Consider the following 22,751-nt stretch of genomic DNA (forward strand, 5'->3'; position numbering starts at 1 on the left):
GGATTACATACATTTATTCTGCACATTCTTTTAAAAGAAGTTACAATCCTCACAGTCCTCACTATGCCTTTGTACAAGTAAGAAAAAAGGATAAAAGGCCTTCCAAACTCCATCTAGTCCCACAAGTTAATCCAAACTGAAAAGCATGAAGGACAATTATTCATTTCACATGAAAAATGCCACCTCTAAATAGTCATCTTATAAATGTCACTTAAGTATCCCTACATCATTCAGGAAGAACCAAAATAACCAGGGATTTACTCTTAAAAATTACACAATCCTTCCCCGTACCATAGCCCACTGACAGCACCTTTAGCACATGCTGCCTTGTAGCCTATGCAACTCCAGTAACAAAAGCATTAAGAACACAGTAATAGTTTGAATGATCACCCTATTAAGAAAACACCAAAACCCAAAAACCAAACAAAAACTTGAGGTTAAACAGAACGAAAGTCTTCCAAGAAGTCATCTGTGGAACACATCTACATGTGCACTTGCACATACCTCAGAGCAAAAAGTGGGGACAGACAAAGGGGCAGTAACTACCATTAAAGAAGCTAGGGGACACACACAAATATTTTAGCCCATTTTTATATGCACAAAAGGCATCCTCTGAAAGGAGAGAGAAAAAGCACAAGACTTTAGAAAATTGCACTTTGTAACATACAGGTATATTCGTTCCTCACCTGTTTGACTTGCAGACCATGGCTCCATATCCTTTCTAAGAGGTCACACAGACTGGCTATTAAGGTATTCTCTTCTACACCTGTGATATTCACTTCACCATGACCTAGCTCCACAGCTTCTCGACCCATTTTTTCAACCAACATCCTCTTGGTCTCAAAAAGGACAAGGCAAAAGAGAGTTAATTCTTTCCACAGGAACTTCCAAGATCACTTAACACTTTTAAAATAACCAACAAGGAAGCACACAATTGCAAGGATTCAGCAGAATAACAGGGTGTATGCAGCACTTCTGAAATTAGTGCAGGACTACATTTCTTTTATTCCTGTTTTTCAAGCAAGAGCAGCAGCACCAGTGTCAATCACTTTAATGGGCACATAAGCCACCACAGGGTAGACCCAACAAGGGGAACAGCAGGCCATTTGTTGATAATGGAGGCCCACCATCAAGGCCCTGTAATACAGGTCTTCAGTGCTTTTGAAGCCTATCAGGTGCTGGACCAGGAGAAGTAAAATATGTCCCAGGGAAGGTGAACGTGCACAAATACTTCCAAGTAGCAGGGCAAAACATCATTCCTGTAAGACCCTGTTCTGTCAGAAGCATATCTGTGTTTAAAACCTAACCCATCCAGGAGTGCCTCTCGAGTTTCCCCAATAATCCATTCTCCTAAATCATGCACACTGGTCAATAAAGCTCTCAGCTAACTTTTAAAGTACAGTCTCCCAGTCGCAGTATATTCATCATATACCTGTCCAGAGGCAAAAAGGAGTAAGGAATCACTTCTCCTTTCTTAGACATTTTTTTCATCTTTGCTGCTGGTCTAAAATAGCTCTCAGATGAGTAATTCTCCCTTAGGCAGCTATGCACAGTCTTAGTTGAGATGAAAACTTTAAGTTCACTTCTAGCTTCTTCTGCCCATCTCCCCTGGTAATTTCTCTCTCTGCCAACAGCAGGCTCACTGCATTCCCACAGTCAAAGAGCAAAGTCTTATACTCAAGGATTTTCACTGTCATGTGCCTCTACTAAGTGAGGGGGTTATTTGGACAGTTTCACATGCACAGAAAACTGAAGTGAAATCAGAAGTAGATGTACTGCATGTATTAAACACAGTTTTACAAAAAGTTGCATACAATCACTTTATTACCTCCACTGACCTAAAGCAAGGAAGTGCCTATTTGATAATTATTCTCTTTATTGCGTTAGTAAGAAAATAACATTTAATTCAGGCGAACATATTGTCGAATACATACTGGTGAAGCAAGTCTACAAACTAATGTCAAACTCTTTCATTAAGTATTTGAAAAACAGTGTTTCACAAGTTTGTTAACCCACTTCCTTTGTTTATGAGAAAAGCTCCTGCAATTTCACCACAACCTCCTCTTTGGATTATTCACTCTTGTTGAAATAGTATAGTCAGTCTCATTACTGATAACTGAAAAACTATAATAGACATAGGCAGCAGGATGATAAAGATCCATCAGAATATTCATTCTCTTTCTATCATTTTACATTCTCTATCCTAAATCTGCTTAATAAAGTTTCCACTCCTTGCAGAATTTTGAAATACGTTATCTTTTCATGAATGTCTCACTACCACACAGAAATCTTTACATGGATAAAGCAGAAAGACAGTGAAAGGAGGGAGTGTTCAAACACAAGGAATGGTTCATAAAGGATGAATATGAGGTGCAAGAGAACAAAACTGTTCTCTGTGTTACCTTATTTCGGCATTCCTTCAACAAGCCTTCTACAAACTTCCAGTTTGTTTGCGCGATGACCGATGGCGAGAGGTTAGACAGTTTAGGCTGCCGAATAGTGCTGCCCAGATTCCTGGCTTCTTGGATATATTTCTGTATTGGAGTAGAAAATTGAGAAGTACAGATAAAAGTGCAGGTGAGACTACTTTGCCAAGAGAAAAGGATAAATTTATCTTTATAACCCACCCCTGTGCAATGAAGAGGAAAGGATCCAGCATTATATAAGGGTAAGAGACTTAAGGTACTAATCCATTGGAGATAAAATCCCCATTTATAATGTCTACCTAGTATTAGAGCACACATTGCTGAACAATAAAAACACAATACAAACTGCCAAGGACATTTAGATGCATAAAAGATTCAACTATTTCATCACTGAGGACTGTATTATTTTTTCATATAAAATAAAAAGTTTTAATAATTACCCAGACCAAGACTATTCAGCCTGCCCTACATGAGTACTGCAAGAAAACTGTCAGGAGCATGGTGATGTCTGTGCTGTGCCCTTCGTTCCTGCAGATCTCCTATTTCTTACCCACCCTTCCAGTCTTTTGGGAAGCAGTTGCAAAGTGCTACTAACAGCTCTCAGCTGTGAGGCATCTATCTTTGAGAAAAAAAAGTTTTCCTCAACTAACTGTACTCAAAAGAGCTTTTCTGGTCCTGTTACTGCCATCAAGGAGTTGCCACTGTTGTCACCTCAGAAGCAAGAATGTCTTTCAAAATATTTGTCAAGTTAAGTGATCACAGACTGGTTGGGGCACCGCTGACAACGAGTGATAAAGTCCTGTACAGGTCCTGACTGAATACTAACAAATAGTATGTATTTCATACTAACAGGTACCTTCTCTAGTTTACACTGAAAAAATGACCAACTGAAAACTCAGTGAAGAGACAGATTTATAAACATGATCTATCTTTGCAAAGAGGGAAAACCCCATCTTCTCCATCAGCCTTGCACTAAAGATATATACATTTAATTATGCATCTTTATCCAGAACTATGATTGCAGTCATATTGTGCATTGGACATACCAGGTAACGCTCTGACACAGATTTTATAGAGGGCACGAAGGGCCAATCATGCTGGTTCCAGTCTAAACATAACTGCAACTGAAGCTCTGACATGGAAAAGTCCAGGCGCTGGCAGGACATGTTGGTAGCAAAAAGCCAAGCAGACCATGTAAAGTGAAAGTGGTAAGCACAAATGAGGTAGTAAAAGCAAGCATGCAAAACAGAAAAGGAAAAGAGTGAAGACAGTGCAGAATACAGTGCAGAACTCCCAAGCATTCAACATAAAAGTAAATCATAAGTAACGAAGCTGAAGGAAAAAAAAGGTGCTCAATCATTGTATCTGTGTAAACTCTGCCCTCCACTAGGCATAAATATTTGCAAGTTAAAAGCCACTAGGTCTCAATTCCACAGGTATTTGTTGGCTGTCCCAAAGCTTTAACTTGTCTAAAACTCACAACACTGCAGTTTGATACCACTGCCTCCTGCTCAGCCTGATCCCCAGAGTTCATCTCAGAAGGGCTTCCTCCCCATTCTTTCAGACTTAATAGGAAAGTTTCTGGTTCACCTGGGAGAGGGGGTCAGCATCCAATCAGTACTATGTGATCAAAGGCAGAGCACAAAGCCCTGAAACACCAGCGCAGATCAACCTGGCAATTGGTACCCTCACCTGAGCACACATTTGTAATTTTTATTCCTCAGACATTATTTGCCTCACGTGACAGAATAACTCCTATAGGATAATCAACATGTGAAAGTTAAAAACCAAACCAAACAAGAAAACCCCAGAGACCAGGGGTAGGTTTTTGCATTTGTAATTACCTAACCAATACCTCAGAAGTTTACACGTGCTAAGCATCATAATTTTTAAAAGCAATAGTGAAGTTACAATTCAACTATTCTTCACTTGTGTTACTTCCAAGTATGAAGCACTTGAGAATTATCTGAGCACACGGAACATGTTAAAGCCAGAAACTACTTGCAGCTTGTTTTATTAGGTAGACATTCTTCTATTACATGGTTATGGATGACACAGATGACACTATACTTGAACTTTAACAAACCAGTCAGAAAATTCTGGAAATTAGTACACTGGAAATGCAATTGAAGTCATCACTACCAGAAAAGAATGAACTGGACATATAAAGATATTTGATTCTGACAACTTTATCCTAACAGACAGATGACTGCTTTAAAATTCCAAAGGAAGCTTTTCTGAAGCTATTTTACAAGGCAAGAGAATATTCTCTTCAATAAACAACACACATTTAAATAAAAGTAAGCTCTGAGGCTAAACAAAAACATGAATTCTGATACTTTAAACCAGATTATTCTTGGAATTACCCATAAATCAACACCTGGTATCACAGTCTGCAGTCTGTATCATATGAATCAGAAACTGTACTGTAATTAGTTCACATCACCCAGATCTTTCAAAATCCCTTCACCACAAAGAATGACTGTCAGCTGTAGAAGCACTGGTGAGAGAAGAAGGTGGGTAAATCCGTCTCACTGTGCCGTATAAAAACAGGCAGACAAACCTGACAGTCTGGGTGTGGCTCATGTTCCCACCTCAGCCTGTGGTTGTGTGTGAGTTTGCCACATTAGGACCGATTTTATTGTCTACAAAAGAAAACCAGGCAACTCCAAAAGGCAATGCTTCTGATTTTAGGATTAATTTAATCACCCTCTGGAGTTGGTTATGGTTCCTCCATCAAATACACAGAAGTAGCACAGCATGACTGAGTTAGAGAAAGGAAATAGTTGGCTAAAACCTGTTAATTCTTTCCTTCCCCCAAACTTTTTTTTTTTTTAAAAAAAAAACAAAACAAAACAAACAAACTTTAAAGCATGTGATGACATTTTCAGGGAACTCTCCTATACATGGGATGAAATAAGTTTCCCTAGAGAATGGGTAAAATGGTGTAACGTCTAGAATAAGCAAACTATTGTTGGTCTGCTAAGGACCAGAAACTTCATTTATATTAAATGCAAATAAGGGACATCAGAGAAAGACTGTAAGTAACTGTCTAGAGGTTTCATAAAGGTTACAGAGCATTATTGAGGCGATTATGAAAAAAAAAAACCCAGATCTCTATAGCCGAACAGTTTTCACCTCTCTCTGATCGTTGTCAAGACGCAGGTGCTCTGTGTGTTGCTTCTGTCTGTCCTTCCGTCTCCACTGTGCAGGAGCATTTCTCTTTGTCCACCTATAGAAAGAACAACATTGTTAAGCAAATGTGAAGAGGTAAAGGAAAGCAGCAAAGAGGGAATAAGAAGTTTCTATCTTACTGTATATTGAACATATGGACATCAATTACAAAGTGTAACTGCAAACGCACACAAAGAATCTCTGTGAAGAATCCAACATTAGGGAACCAAAGGATTCAAGAATATTAAATCACATACACTTGCTCTGAATTTTTCCATCCCTTTATAACATCCAGTCACAATTTACACCTTATTCCTCTTCCTTCAAAACATTTATGAGAAGATATCCCAAAATATTTGCTAGCTCTTAACTCAGATCCAATAAGTTGATGTGCTTTTATATCAACAGTAATTATGAGTAAAGTCAAAGTACATCAACTATAACCTCAAACATATATGGCAATAAGTCAATTTGATTCTTGAAGTTTGGACTTAAAGAAAGCAAAGAAAGAGAAAGAATAAGAGACAAAAAAACTCCAGCCATACACAACCCACCCACATCATCTGATTTGTTCTCACTTGGTGGGGGAGGGGGCGGGAAGGAAAAATGTACTGAATAAGCCTCTAGCATCTCTGCTTTAGTATCAGTCTGTAGAAGTTGCCAAGATCCGGCACCTGTTGTCCTAGCTTACTCACTTGTTGCTTGCTGGTCCAGTGGATAACACATCAGACTGAAGCCTGGGAAAAAATCCAAGCTCGTATTTCCCTTGTCCAATTTTCATGTCCAGCAAGTGTGGGTGGACTGCAGTGTGATCTATTTTTACCAGCCTTAATTCAATAGATTTCTCTGAAATATTAAGAAAGTTTGGGTTTTTTTAAAGGTGTCTTAATCAGACACGTAGCTATCATCACACATCAACAACTCAAAGCAGTTCTCAAATTTAAGAGAAGTGGAAGTTTCTTCCTGACCCCGAGCAGTACACTACTACAAGAGTTTATTTATTAAATATCAAAAACTGACACCAAAAGGAGAATGCTTACATTGATTTTTCATACAAAGCATGCAGGAAAACATTTGAGTTCAATTAAACTTTACACAAAATTCATCTGACATCTCAGCTTCCTACGTAACTTTTAGTTCTCAGCTTAAGCTTTGCACCTCAGCTTTTTTTTGCTGAGTTTTCCTTTTTAGGTTTCAAAGCATGAATCATTATTTAACTTCAACCTGATGCCTACAAAAACCAGCACTGACTAGTTATATCTTAAGTGTCAAGGAAGTGGTTTATCGCTCTTACCAGCCTCATCAATGGTTGTGCATTTTTGATACATAGATGTGCGCAGAGTTGGTGTCCTAACATTTAGCAGCCTAATCTTATCCACTCGAGAATCAAACACTCTCAAAACAGGGTCTTTATCATCTTCATCATGACACATAATCTTGTTGTCAATAAAAGATGCAAACATTTGGGTCTCCAGGAATCTTGAGAGGAAAGGTAAGTAAGGTTCAGGCTGGTCCGATAAGAAAGATGCCTAACAGACAAGAAGAGATAAGAGTGTTTGGGAGTCTGCAGAGACAGATACATCAACCAAAACCACCAATTCTTCTAACCAAGGACCAATTAGAGTGCATTGGTGCCACTTAAAGCCTGGTTTTATTACACACAGCAATTCTATCTCCAAGACAGGCAGCCTATATGAAAATCTTCAGTTTTGTGACAATATAGCACAATAAATGCTAAACAGTGATTTTAGTATTTCCATAATTTTCTAAAAATTTCAACAGAATCCCAGCCAACCACAACTACTGCAGGTGTGGATATTATGTATCTCTGTCTGGGCTCAAAGCCTATGAATCTTTTCTTTCCATTTGATGGGAATCAGACTAGCATTTTAGCAGGCAGTGCAGCAACATAATCTTCACCCACATAAACTATCCTGCTGACAAAGATTTTTCAGTAAAGACGACAGCAGTAAAATTTTAAGAATTGGATCCTGTGCTTCCCTAGAAAAAAGCTAGGGATACATTTGTCACACATTAATGTAAGCATTGTGTGGGGCCAATGGCTTCATCCATTCACACGTTCAGCAACTCCTCCGGTTAAAAAAACAACCACCACCCAAAACATCCACACATCATTTTCACTAGTAATATTTAACCTTAACGTAAAGGTTACCCATAAAGTGAGGCTTTGTAAGCTATTTTTTCTACAGCAAGCTGTCTTTTTCTACAGTACTCTTAAAAGAGTATTAGGTTTGAATACTGTTTTGACATTGACACAGCCTCTTTTTACAACTTACTTTGTCAAAGTTTTGCATTTGCTCCCTGTTTGTAAACCAAGACTCCTTGTCCTGACTGGGCTGAATGACAAATACTTCATAATCTGCAAACATCTGCGTAAAGCGGTTGGCAAAAACTTCACGGATTTGAATGTTCAGCTGGTAAATCTTGAATTCTTCTTCATCACACTGAATTTTAAGATCCTTTTTGCTACTGGTCTCCTCTCGCACCTCCAGCTGAGAAAGTAAGAGGAAAAAGAAAATAAATAAATATTTTTTTAAAAACTGTTGCTGTCAGGTATTCTAAGTATACAAGACCTAAACCTGCCATTCAGCTGCTACTCCTCAAGTCAACATTCCAATTTAAGAAAAATTACAGCTTCAAACACTGTAATAAACCAGCAACACAAAAAAAAAAAAAAAAAAAAGAAAAAATCCTTTGTCTATAAAAGTTCTAATTTCAACAATAAACCATAACCAACTTTTGTACTGGTCACACTGGATACACATTAGATTAAAAATAGATAACAAGCGTATACATGCCCACATATTCCGTGTACTTAATATACCTTTTTTTTTTTAACCCTTTAATCACCTGCATAGGCTTTTTAGGGGCTGTTACTACCCCTGCACATTAAGAAAATACATAATTCTGTCTGTTGCCATACAAGTCCAGGTTTAGTAGTGCTACAGTTCAGTACATACCAGCTTTCAAATGAAGGCAGAAACACACAGTTTGCTAACCTGCCTTTATTAATTATTACCACTGCCACACACAATTAGACACAGTACTAGAGCTGACAACATCTGCACAATGCTGCAATTCCTGCAGCTGTCCCATGCATCTTAAGGTACCCTGGTTATAGCAATCCAACACCAGATAAAAATAGCATCCTACAGCCATGCTCTCTGCTACAGAGAGCTCTGCTATTCAGTCATTTCTTCTATACTTCATCCCATAAGTACCACTTGGCATCATTACATTATCCAGTAATTGGGTATCTGGTATTAAGCAGGGTTTTAAAAGTTTTTTTTAATTTCTGACAACTTATAATCTATACACTCCCATCATCAAAAAATGCTAATAAACTAGAACTTTAACTACTATGGAAGAGAGCACAGAGTAGATAAGGTCTAAATGTTCAAAAACATATTAAAAAAAAAAAAAAAAAAAAGAGCCCGAGCTTGTACAGAGAACAGCAACCAGGCTGGTGAAGGGGCTGGAGAGCAAACCTCATGAGGAGCAGCTGAAGGAACTTGGGTTGTCTACCCTGGAGAAGAGGAGGCTGAAGGGAGACCTTATCACCACGTACAATTGCCTGAAAGGAGGTTGTAGAGAGATGAGATGGGGTAAGATGAGGGGGAATGGCCTCAAGCTGCACCAGGGCAGGTTCAGATTAGACATTAGGCAAAAATTCTTCACCAAAAGGGATTGGGCATTGGAACAGGCTGCCCAGGGAGGTGGTTGAGTCACTGACCCAGGATGTATTTAAAAAGACATGTAGATGAGGTGTTCAGGGATATATATCATTTAGTAGAGGATGGGTATGGTTGGACTTGATCTCAAAGGTCTTTTCCAACCTAGTGATTCTGTGATCACTTCCCAATCCATTCAGCCAAAGAGCAAATGTTTTTCCCCTGAAAAATAATGCAAAACCAAAACCAAACAAAAAAATGCACTACCAAACTTGAGGAACACAGAGGATTTGAGCATCATCTGTAGTAACCAAACACTTCATGTCATCCCCCCTGCATCCCCCTCCCCAAACAGTGGCTCTTCTCTCCAACCTACTGTAGGTCATACAATTTCTATCACTGTTTGGCCCCACCTCTAGCCCAAATTACAGCCACACAGGCAGGTATCAGATTGAGCAACAGAGAACTAGTCAAGATAACTTAAACATGCAAGAACAACACCTTTGCTCATAAAAATCTTCATTTAATTCCACCAAGACTCAAAAAACCCATGGTAGTCTTTCAGGTAATACATTTTCTGCAAAAAAATGTCAATAAATTTTTTTCCCTACTTCTGGTTGACAAAAAAAAAAAAATCCAACCAGGGAGATCCCAGACTGTACACATCCACTTGCTGGGAATTGGACACTTCTGCACTTTACATTAACCAGAAATATGCATCACAATACCCCTATGGCAAGCATATACAGGAAATATTCTATGTATTCTACACATAATGAGAAAGAATGATATTTATACAAACCAGGATTGCATTCCTATTTCAAGATTAACTGGATGTCAGTTTTAGCCATATAAATCATAAGAACGTGGTGTAAATTTAGACTAAATCTTAAAACCAAAAATAAATATGGCAAGGAGTATTCTTGCAATGAATGACTTGGGGGATAGCCAAAGGTTTCCCCAGACATCGTGAGGTTAAATCCCACTCCCTCTCTCCCCCAAGCTTGCCCTTGTCTCTGCAAATGTTTACAAGGTTTACAAACATAAAGTTCTTTCCAGTGAAAACAAGCAAACAGAGTCTTCGGACCAGGAATTCAGACCACCTGCTACTGCAGGTCAAGAGAGGGTGCAGATGATTTCATAGCTTACCTTCTCCAGACTCACACCTGTTCTTTTAACAAGTGCTTGGAGTCTGGCAATAGTCTCGTTTTCCTTTAGCAGCTCATATGAATTCAAAGGTGATCCTGCTATGTTCCCATTTCTTTTATCAGAAACCAGGTCACATGCTCTGAGGCTCTTCATCTTGGAGGCACTTTCACTGCAGTGAAGGTTTCCCTCGGGTGGAATTCCAAAAGCCATCAGTATCTCTGAAATTTCCTGAATGAACTCAAGTTTATTTGGGAACTGGGGTAAGTCTTCTGGCAGCTCGATGAAATGGTTGTCTACATCCACAAAGCACAGATTAGCCTGGGATTTAATTTACAACAGGATACCATTACAATATCACTAAGTACAAGGGTCACGTTTTCTTCACCTTTAGGTTTTGTAGCTATTAAAAGATTCAAATACATTAACAATTGTTTGTCTATTTTCTAACACCCATTTGCCTCAAGGATAACCAAACTGGCACTGAAGCAAGCAGCACAAAGCCTGCATTTCCAGGTCTTTCAAGGAGGTAATTAAGAAACAAGACTCTAAAGTTGTTTACTAAGTACAAAAGAGATTGTAGCATCCATTAGGTACAGATTTGCACATTATTACATATACATGCAGCTAGATTTTAACTATAAGATATAGAAACATAGAATGTGTAAGGTTGGAAGGGACCTTTAGAGATCATCTAGTCCAATCTTCCTCCACTAAGCAGGGACATCTTCACTAGATCAGGTCACTCAGAGCCCCATCAAGCCTGACCTTGAATATCTCCAGGGATGGGGCTTCTACTACCTCTCTGGGCTACCTGTTCCAGTGATCTACCACCCTCAGATTGAAGAACTTTTTCCTAATATCCTAATATTCCTAAATCTCTCCTTCTCTAGTTTAAAACCAATACCCCTTGTCCCATTATTACATGCTCTCATGACCAGTTCTTCTCCAGCTTTCTTATAGGCACCTTTCAGGCACTGGAAGGCTGCTATATGGTACCCCCAGACCTTTCTCTTTTCTAAGCTGAACAACCCCAATTCTCTCAGCCTGTACTCACAGAAGAGGTGCTTCAGCCCTTTGATCATTTTTGTGGCCCTCCTCTGGACACACTCCAACAGGTCCATGTCCTTCTTGTGTTGAGGGCTCCAAAGCTGGATACAGTATTCTAGGTGAGGTGTCACCAGAGCAGAGTAGAGGGGCAGAATCACCTCTCTCAATCTGCTGGCCACACTTCTTTTGATGCAGCCCAGGATGCGGTTTGCATTCTGGGCTGCAAAAGCACAGTGGTAGCTGATGCTCACATTTGCAACACTAACTCACAGATGTGCATGTACAGGTGGGTGACCGCCTGTTGCTCAGATTACCGGTCCACTCCTCTAAGAGAGTTAGCAAATTCCAGTCTAAAAATTGTGCTGATACTGCAGAAGCTGCAATAAAGTTATCTTCTCTTTTTTGTAACCAACTTGTGAACCAAGGCAATTCCTTGAGCGAGTTTACAAGTTTGTTTCCAAGGGGAGCAAATGAATTTAAGTAGTTTCAATTCTGTTTTCCTGTTCCAATATCTATTTCATTTACCATGAAAAAAGACCAAGGAGGGGTAAAAACCAAAACAAAACAACCACACACACACAAAAGAGAAAGAAAAACCACCTATGTGGCTTCCACAGCAACATCAAAAGAAGCTACACCTCTTTCAAGGATTTACCTCACCCTATATTTGGTGATGGAGGGGTTTCCCTTTTGGCTTCTGCACTGCAAAAATCTGTAACAAATGGTTTCCTAACATTACATACTTCACAGCAAGAACCCCATTCATGTGTGAAATCTGTTTCAAAAGTTAAGTACACAGAAGCATTGCTCTCCTGTAGAAGCACTTCGGTTTTTCTTCACTGAAGAATTAGCACAGACTGTCACTTAGCCTTCCCTAGAAAAAAACCTAAATCCCTTCACCCAGCATGTGGGGTACCTGCAAGCTACCTTTGTCTAAGAGGCACACCTGAATTTAGGTTCCACCACAGCTTTGCAGCAAAAACACTTATCAAGTCATGACAGCTAACAGATCTTCAGTTATTTCTATGGTTCAATAAGCACAGACGGATGGAAGCACTCTCATAATTTAACAGGAAAGAAACAATTGGTGTGTATTAACCTCACACTGAATGAATGAATGATGACCCCAGAAATCAAAGCAATGTGCACAAGCAGTGAAGTATCAGTAAGGGCAAAGTAGTTCTGTAGGATTTTGCTGTGGGAATGATCATAGGTAACGTAGGATAAGCTCTGTCTGATGAGACCCCTTCATTTAAGTAAACTGGTATGAAAACAAACATTTAATACTTCTGACAGATTTAGCTCTCTTGGATTTCCACAAAGCAGAGTTAGGATGTCAATACTCCTTAAAACACAAATATCTTAAACTAGAACTCCACTGGACATATTCTGCTAGATTTGCACAGAACTTCGTAAGAAAAAAATCCAATTTATGCTTTGCTATGATATTACCCATAGATCCAATGGTAAGTAGAAGATATCTAGTTCTCCATTTCCCCTTGATGTTGTAGCATTTTAATGCTGATATTTATTTCTTATGCTCAAAGGAATGCATATAAAACAATTCAGTAGCTCTTGAGCTCATAGATCTTTACTATAAATTAAATCACAAATTGAATTAGATGTTGTAAAAGAATTCAAGGTCAATAAACAGAACTAAGACCTTGATTCTGAAGCAGCTCCTGGTACATTCCAGAAAAACTTCTTATTTTTTAAACAGGGCAGGTATCACTGTTAAGATTTCCCCATCATCAACACTGTCCTAACACTGTAGGTTGTGCATGTGCCCACCTAGCAGGGCAGCTCCTGTGCTAGACGAGGGATGCCCACAGAACACATCTGCTTCTCATTCAGAGAAACATTCAGCACAGAGGGACACTATGTACACAAGAACTCTCATGTTTCAAGTAAAAACCTGGATTTAGGAACACTTCCCAGGGAAGTGGTCACAGCACTGAGTTTCACTGAGTTCAAGAAGTGTCTGGTGATGCACTCAGTCACATGCTCTGACTTTGCTAGCCCTCTGTGTAGCTAGGAGTTGATCATTATGGGTCACTTCCAACTCACTATATTCAATGACTATACACATCATGATCAGAAGTCTAGTTACCTAAAAAAGTCAGCTAAAGTCTTGAAACTGGGCACAATGCCTGCCAGTTGGTGCTGAGGGAAGAACAAAACACATGTAATTTGTCACAAGCTGTCTGAAAAATGTCAAGACAGATTCAAGACAACGTCAAGAAATTCTGCAAGCAGTTTAATTGCATTTCTTCCTTTTTAAACTCTATTCCAGTGGTGCCAATCCACTTTCCTCCTCTGTTGGGATTATTTTACCTTCACACAGACTCTGTGGAAGACATCCCTATGGTTAAGCTTGGCTGTACCTACAAACCGCTTGGCTAAAATTAACTAAATCTTGACGGTACCAATGTAGAGATTCTACTCTTCACACTGAAAGTAAACTCCTTGCCAATGAAGAAAAAGCCAAATTTAATGTTTTCTAAAATTGCTGGCTAGTTCTTCCAACAGTTAAATATCCTTTCTGGAGAGCTCCTCTTTAAGGGCAATACACATAGTTTAAACACTCTAAGCCACTAACATTGATTGTTTATCATGCCACTTACCATTATATTTCTCAGAATTTGCCCTATATGGAAGAGTTTAAACAAAAAACCAAAACAGTCAGTGTGCAGCAATACTGTAAAGAGTGCAAGAAGTATTTCTGGGGACAGTCTATACTTACTCAGTGCCTGATTAATAACCCAGAAGTTAGAGGACTACCTTGAGCAACATAAGCAAAGGAGATTCTGTAGATGGCTTTAGCCTCTTTGAACTTAGACTCAAGTGATCCTAAAGAACCACATAAGCACTTCTGAAAAGGCTGTGTTCCCCAGGGAATGGAAATGGCAAAGGCATCTCACTTCACAAGCCCTTCAAGTGGTACTAAGTCACCACCTTCTGTAAAAATGAAATCCCAAGTAAATAAGCCCCCAGTAACAGACACCAAAGCATTAAGTCTCAATGCTGCTACACTACAGATCCAACAGAAAGGAATACCAATCAGGACAGAGGGGTTCCGCCTTCATTCTATTTTAAAAAACAAGATAAATTAAATGGCACTTATTTTTTATTAATCCACCGCTGTTGAAAGCATTTTGCATGCAAGGAACTAGGCAAGTACAAAATAGCAAAATAAAGCAGTTCTGTGATCACAGAGTTTTAGTTATTTTGTCTCTGGAGGCAGCAGTTGAGCGAGCTGTGACTAGCCGACAGCTCTGTATATAAGCCTCTATGGACACCTTGATCATCACTTTACACATATAAAATTAAAGCTTTGGCAGGGGGGTTGGACCCGATGATCTCTCAAGGTCCCTTCCAACCCCTATGATCCTATGATCCCAATTTAAAAACATGACTTTCCCCACAAACTTTTACCGTAACAAATAACTGGGTGTCTGGGTTGGGGGAAAAAAAATAATCTTACAGACCTTAGAAATATGGGTGCCAGTAAGTCAATATCCCCTTATCTGATACCAATGTGTGGTTCCTCTGAGGTCAACACCACACCTCCCCTTTGGCTCAGTGGGCCCTGGACTGCACTCATCAATTCTAAAGACAGAGGACAATTTCAATTCTGTAGTCTGACTTCAAGGACAATGAGGGTCAACCCCCCATATATGTAGCAGTGCCTGCATCAAGCCCATATCCTTCCTTTCAGCTCTGTTAAAAAATACAGAAGGAAATTACCTCGGTTCTGTCAAAAGGAAGTCTAAAAGGAACTAATATTCATTAATAATGAGTAGTAAGCTATCCACTGACATCTTAAAGAGAAAATATGCCTTATTTTAAACATTAATACATAATTACAGGGTATGCAAATAGATGCCTACAACAATACCAAGCAGTCAGTTCTGGTAGCACAATCACCATTCTCTGAGCAGCAGAAGTGCTGAAACTATAGGTTACACACAGGCTCCTACACCCACTCCTAGACAGTCAGACTGAAACATGCTTCCGAGTTAAGGCTTCTGCTTGAATGCAGCATTAAAAAGCCAAAATGAATCCATCACCTTTCTGCTTTACATCCCAACCTTGTAAATAAACACCCATTTTGCTTAACACACAGAAAATACAGATATGCAGATGTATACACACATGGCTTGCCTTGTGGAAAATGTGTTTACAGTGGTCCTAAACTCTAAGTGATGCTCCCGTGCCATTTCTGTAAGCAAACGGTGACCTTCTGCATTTATTCTCAGCACTACTGCTCTTCCGGCCAAGCCAGAAGTTGTGACAGGACAACTTGCAGCTGCACCTTTCAGAACCATGAATCTAAGTGTCTGCTTAACACTGAAGTACATGAAAACATAAAATTGCAGCTGCCAATAAAACTGCAGTATTATCAAGGCTTTACCACACCAGCAAATAGCCTGAGAATGCATACAAAGCAGTGATTACTTTCAAAATAATTATCTTGATCTAGTCTAAATGTGTTGGTATCAAGAAAAAAAGGCATTTCAAGAGATCTTTTCTTATCTTCTAAAACAACGTACAAAAATAAAATCCCACTGAATTTGTTAAAATTTAGCATTGAATAACCTCTTTCTAATGGTGGAAATAAAAATAGTGAGAATATATATCTATGTTATATTAGCAAAGAATTGGATTTCAGCTGTTAAAATCTTTCAAGTTTTCTAAAAGAAAAAGCCCAAGACCTTTGGGGTTGTACCATAAACCCCAAACTTTTTTACTGAAATACTTTTCTTCAATTTAATCAGTGCTGAAAGACTCAGCATTGCTTATTTTCACTCAAAATAATTTACAGTTGCACCATTCTCCTGCATTACGGAGTGGCGAGGTGCAGATGCAAATACAGTAGCATGAGATGGCCCAGATTAACTTGCTTGCTAAAAATATACTGCTGTAGCACTGAAAAAGTTTCTTTAAAAGGAAATTCAAAGACACACATACAAAAAAATCTTACTTCAGTACTTGCTGGGTTTCTGATCTGCAAGAAAGCTAGTTTAACCACTTTTTTTGATTAATTTTACTGATAAACAAACCACACTTGCCTGCAACATCTGAAACAGCTACATGTTCTTCCCTTCCCCTTTGATTTCTGCAGCACCTTATCCTAGCACTGCTTCTCCCATCCCTGCCCCCCCTCCCCCTTCTGGGTTGCTTAGAAGTGAAACCACAGGATGCTCATGCATACAGAAGGAGCCCTCAGCAAAGTGGCAATACATATAAGAACGAGCTTAGCTTTAAGTGCACTGCATCACTGGCATGTACATGAAATTCAGCCCTACGGTCAGCCTTGAGTCTTCTCCACAGTTTTACTGGGCCACAGAGTCAGGTCTTCAAGTCATAGGTGAAGTTCAATGACTTCTCCATCAGGCACTGTTTGCTCAAGTACCCAAGCAATACCCTAAACTTTAACTTTGTATTAATGCAGTTATTTTGCTAAAGATTTTAATCGCCATCAACAAATGAAGATTTTAATCAAAGTGTCGACTTCTAGGATAGACCTGGGTTTGCATGCTCCTGTAGCAAAGCACCAGATGTAACAAAAGTGCAGGAAACTGCCACCACAAACAAAACAAAACAAGCCTTATGGCATGTGTGTGCCTCACTTCAACCAGTGAGAATTTTCACATTTATTAGCCTAAAATGCTTTGAGCATGACAGCTTAGTGTTTTTTAAATTTCATTACAAAACCACAATCAAGTCTGCAGTGACTCTGAGGCATCCATGCTGCGCTAGATAGGATCTTATATTCCTCCACAATGCCCTTCAACTGAGAAGCACTAACTACATTGTCTGTCAAAGCTCGCTTCTTTGGCCCTTGTATAAATTAGGTATTGTTTCAACAGCAGCTGTCCCATATATTCATGTAAACAGATTAGCAACAGAGATGCAGTTCATGCAGTTTTAAAACAAAGAAAAAAAATATTCTGTTGCAGACTCAGAATGAATTCCAGCCTAGAACAGCTCGTTAAATGCCCCCTGCGATAAACGAGGAATATCCTGATACTTTCTGTAACTAGGAATCAGAAGCCTAGAGGCAGGACTTGGATATTAAGTTTCTCATAGAACCCTGATAATTTCATAAGGGTTCATATACATTCCAAACGTTAAATATTAATATACCTTTTGTTACTTTATTATTGTCTTTACTGAAGTACAAACAATAGAATCCACATGCCCTATGCTACTGTTGTACACCACCACATTTTATGCATAGGACCTGACAAAGAACATCAGGAATTAAGTGCAAGAGCCAGAGAGGCTCTGAAGTAAAGGGTATCGTAAATCAAAGAAGATTTGAGATGAATCTGTATTCTGCAGTTCTAAATATATTAAAGCCGACATTAAATTATTAATAATCAGAAGTACTGACCAACAGGCAGTTTCACTTATCGAGACCAGCATGCACTACAAATTCTGTTTTACATTTCAAAATGGTACATTTACTTCTTGTTGTAACAGCAGGGGTATTTGTGGAGGGTTTGGGTTTTTTTGGAGGGTGGTGTTGTTTTGTTTTTTAAAGTAAACAGTCTACAACAGTATTCTCAACAGTAGTGAGATCCAGTTCTTCCCAGTCTAACTTGTTTCTTGGATAAGCATGTTGGTATATGGTAACTTCATATTCATCTTTGAAGTCTCCAGCACATGTTCAAGCCTGTTTCTATGCCACAGCTACATTCTGATCCTGCAGTGCTATGGACTTCAACAGTTTACGAGAAACCTTAATTAGCAGTGACTAGGGAGGGGATTTCTCAGACTGTCATACTCATCGTGTACAGAGCTTTACGACCTCACTCTTGGAATGAGAACGAGAAAGCCTGATCTTCAGAAGAACCAGTTAATTCATGCAGCAAATTCCATCACTTGGGCACATTGTTGCTGATAGCTCAGTCCTGTGTCCTCTCCTCCTTGCCCCCACCCCCATAATTCTGATCTCTGTAAGGTATTATCAAAAAATCTACTCCTCCACCTTCATGAAAGGCTATCTGTAAAATAAATGTAAATTGAGGTGCCAAATTATTTTTAATATTACTTTGATTTTATTTTTAGCATGTAAAAATAGATCAACTACCTTACTTGAAACCTCCAAAGTATGCTGATAAGACTCTTCAAAGCCATTTACCTTTAACATAACTGAAATATCTATTTAAAATTGAAAAGTTTATCTAGTTGGAAGTATTACAGAGATTTTAAAATGAGGAAATGGTTTACCAAATGAAGACAGTCTTTTAGAAGCTTGTTATAACAGTGAAAACATCCATGGTCTATATTAAAATGCATCTGTGGATACACATTACTTCACCAGCTATCCTCTCCAAAAAGTATACTAACCAGATTAATTGGGCCTGTCAGTGCATCCAAAATTTCGTAAAACTGTAGAAAACCAAAGCAATAGACTGTTTTCATGGGAAGAACATACATTATTCTATTATTAGTTATGCCAGTGCAAACAAATGAGAAGGAGAAAAGAAAGAAATCAAGATATTAAAGACTTGGGTTTTAACAGAAAAAAAACCACAGTTTGAAGGGAAATTTTCCTTTGAACTTGCCAGGAACAACAGATGAAAACTATCAGCATATGGATTTGAGAAAAAGAGCAATGTTGGCATGGTGACCAGACTGGAGGTTCACAAAAATATCTTGTCTTAATTTTACGCAGCTTTTTAAAGTTTTTGTTGTGTCAGGCTATGTTGCAGCACTGCTTGATAACCAAAATAAAACCCACCACCACAAAACCCTCTGCCTGCCGCTCTTCTGCCTTCCCAGTAATGTAATTCATAACAGAAGAGACCAGACAACCCATGAAAATGGCAGATGAGAGATTCCTACCAATGCATACACAAGTAGGGCATTTCCATGCTGTACCCAGTCATTCCCCTGCAAAGGTACACCCATGAATAAGCAGACTCTAGCAGAGTCCAGAGCTGTGTTGTTCTGCAGCTAGTAATTCTGCAAGCCCTCACTTCCCACAGGGCTACCCGATAGAGGTGTCCTGCTTCCTGACAACAGCCAGCCACACCATACTGTAACACAGCATCTTCTACATGCAAGAGCAAATAGACCACTCGACAAGAGAAGTCGTTCTGATGGCTGATGGAACTGCCTCACAAGCCAGGCAGGCAGCAGCCACCTGACATACTTCCCATGGATGGTTACTGGCTCCTGCAGACATTTCCTTTGCAACCTCAGTTAGTGCTCAACCACTCTTGGTCCCCTAATCTTTACCTTACCAGCTCGTAACCCCTTCTTGGCACACCTCTTAAAAAAAAAAAAAAAAAAAAAAAAAAAAAAAAAAGAGTATTTGTGAAGCAAGCAGTGGGACAAAGTAAATAAAACTAACCTCTAATCAGTTTGAATGTAGTTTCAGCCCCATGTATGAGTTGCAAGACTTTTACAGACCATTTGCTTCTCCTTTATGCAGTGGCTGGTGTTAACAGAACCTCACTATGCAGGAGGACTTCCCAAATACTACCTCAGTTAGCACCACTTTGCTCAAGTAGATGCCAACATTTCGCTGCAGACTGAAGTGTGCATTCTAGAAGAAAATCTAAAATAGTCTTGGTGCAGACACCTGAAGGGCTGGGTCCATGTCAGCCAACCCCAACTTCCAAATACAGTGTGGGGAAACCCACGGCCGAAGCACAGTGCTGAAGCCAGTCGAGCTTTGCTCACTCAGCACCACGCAGTAGCATCTGTACAGCCTTTTGTCCACACTGCACTTTTTTGCATTTCCTCACACTACAGGGATTAACTCTGCAGCACAGTAAGGTTTTTCCTGTAACCTCACTGCATCGATACCTGTAAAATTACAGGTTAATTTTACCTGACCACAGTTTCCAAAGCAGGCATTTGTTTATCTATTACACCAGATTCTCTCCAGCATCTCCAAAAAGAGTAAGAGCCATTAGTCAGCACCAGTATTTTGGCTCGCTTCTCACTCTTCTCAGTCACATATGATATATAATCAATCAAGATGAGCTCCTCTCACCTCTTGAGGAAGTTCCAGCTTAGACCTGTCATCCAGCCCATTAGAGTGCAAGCCCATGAGGTAAGGGACAGGAGCATCTAGAAAATGAAGGAGGGATGCTGGAAGGATAGGAACATACACATGCTGCCACTGAAATGGAAACATTAATGCTGTGATGGTCTCTGCCACAGTCATCAGTCTCTGATAATCTGAAAAAGATCAAGAAAAAAAAATATTTCTTTTACAAACATTTCTAAGTAAACAAATCTAAGTTAAAGAAATGAGAGCTGTCTTTAAAACAGAAACCACAAAACCCAGTACTAGCTGAGCAGCATCTTAATGAAAGCCCAGACTTGTACACCCAAGCACATTTTGCTGAAACAACAAAGAGAGCTCGATGCAAAGTAGGTCATTCTACAAGTCATATGGAAATGAGCTAACTGAGACTTAGTGTCCATTAAGTCACCCTCTGCTACCTATGTTAGGGTTACCAGGAATAACAGTTTGAGTACGGAAGCAGTATTGTAATTGGGAAAGACATACATTGGAAATTATTCTTCTCTATGCTTACAGCTTTCTGTGGAAGCCTTGGATGAAGCCCAAAGCATCTGGTATCTCTCAGATAAACATTTCTAAAATGACTGTTTAAATGTCTATAAAGCATGCTGTGTAGTAGCCAACCCAATAGCACGACTGAAATAACTGTATAGAAAATGAAAACTATCAGCTTTGTGTATCCTTTGCAATGTATGACCGGAGTCTCAGTTCAATGTAAAAACAACCCACCTCCTAAAACTTCACAGCGGTTCTAACCACACCTGTGCAACCCACTACCAAAAGATCTTTTTATTCAGCAGCTGGTGGTTAGAGCAGTCAATGCTGCAGTACATTGGGCCACAACCCTGCTCTCCTCTTTTGTAGTAGAGAACAACCTTTAATGTTTTTTTGATATCTATGCATCATAAAGGAGAAAGCAACACCAGGTGAACTCAGAGCATGTGTTCTGATACAGCTGCTGACACATTCAGAAAGCTCTGGAGCTGCCAGGCTGGAAAGAGTATAAAACAAGTTCCCAAGACTAAGACAATTCCTACCTTCAGTCAAACTATAATGATATTGCAACAATATCCAATTCCAGACAGGAAAGGGACCAGGGAAATAGGGGGAAAGGAAAAAACACCCAAAGTTCAGTATTCTTTACACCCATGCTGAGGTATGCACGTCTCCTGACATGTTCACAAAGTTACAGACACAAGGCAACTGGAAAAGACACTTGAATACACAGGTTCAGGTGCTGAGGCTTCTGGAGCTGTCATACACTTGTAGCAGAGCGCAAATGAAGACTGAAAAAAGAACATGAGTTCAAAACAAACGTTGTGGAGAAAATTTAAGCTTAATAATTCACTTTCTAAGGTTATGGGTTTAATTATTCTTTAGCCATCTGCCACTCAGACTTCATATATTAGAAGACGGAGGGCGAAGAAATGCAGTTCCTGGCCGTCATGATTGCAGAGTTTGGGGTCTGCAAAGAATTCCACAATCCAAGAGGAATTCAGCACCAAGCTTTGCTACAGTCATAATTCTGCCATCTAGGCTTTTGATTTTTCTTTTTAGATCAAGCTTTACTGGTGGAAAATGTTACTGCACAGAGCTACTTGTCACTGCCTTGCAGTAGATCTTCTGTGACTAAAGGAGCCTTCAATAACAACAAGCCAGAACAGCTTAAACAGTTTAAACTTTTTGCCAAAAGCTTGCTTGGACTGGAACACATTAGGGAACAATCAATGAACATCACCAGCAGCACTCCCCTATTCTGCCTGGACACCGGTTTCTGCCTACCCAATTACTTATTGGTTTGCAGCTTTAATCACAGCCTGACTGCAAAGAAGTGATGAATTAATGATAAGCTTTGGGAAGAAGACGAATCCATTCCATACCCTATTTTCTTCAGCTTTAAAAGGAACTTTAAGTGTAGCCACAGATATACAAACATTCCAGCTGGTTGGTATTCAGTTTGTTTATTTGAAAGAACAAGTCTCAGAATAGAAACAGTGTTTTCCCTCCACACAAAACCCCCTGTCTAATCCTGCTGGCTAATTTAAACACAACTCCTTCTCTCTGTGTCATTAAGCTAACTTTAGTATTAGCCTTTCAAACTAATTACAAAGTAACATCAATAATTCAGAATTTCTATCCACTCAGCAGCTCCTCCTGCAACCGAGTTATGTGCAAATGCAGCCCCCTGATCCTGGGCATTCACCTGGCTTA

General features: G+C 39.4%; 1 protein-coding gene across 4 annotated transcripts in view; it reads right to left on the reverse strand.

Moving 5' to 3' along the window:
- DENND5A (DENN domain containing 5A) overlaps window positions 1-22,751 on the reverse strand; it is a gene marked incomplete at its 5' end in the record, with an annotated part of 66,297 nt that overhangs the window by 17,435 nt on the left and 26,111 nt on the right. For 3 of the 4 annotated variants that reach the window (XM_084263563.1, XM_084263562.1, XM_084263561.1), the window contains 8 exons: window positions 687-839; window positions 2,403-2,534; window positions 5,565-5,658; window positions 6,296-6,446; window positions 6,895-7,129; window positions 7,898-8,113; window positions 10,442-10,759; window positions 20,505-20,692. In XM_084263563.1, the coding sequence (XP_084119689.1) occupies window positions 687-839; window positions 2,403-2,534; window positions 5,565-5,658; window positions 6,296-6,446; window positions 6,895-7,129; window positions 7,898-8,113; window positions 10,442-10,759; window positions 20,505-20,692 (1,487 nt within the window). Of the gene's footprint in view, window positions 1-686; window positions 840-2,402; window positions 2,535-3,472; window positions 3,581-5,564; window positions 5,659-6,295; window positions 6,447-6,894; window positions 7,130-7,897; window positions 8,114-10,441; window positions 10,760-20,504; window positions 20,693-22,751 lie in introns of all 4 variants that reach the window. The other variant, XM_084263560.1, reaches the window with a different exon arrangement.

Source organism: Gallinula chloropus (assembly GCF_964237585.1).
Source record: "Gallinula chloropus genome assembly, chromosome: 4".
NCBI classification, from domain to species: Eukaryota; Metazoa; Chordata; class Aves; order Gruiformes; family Rallidae; genus Gallinula; species Gallinula chloropus.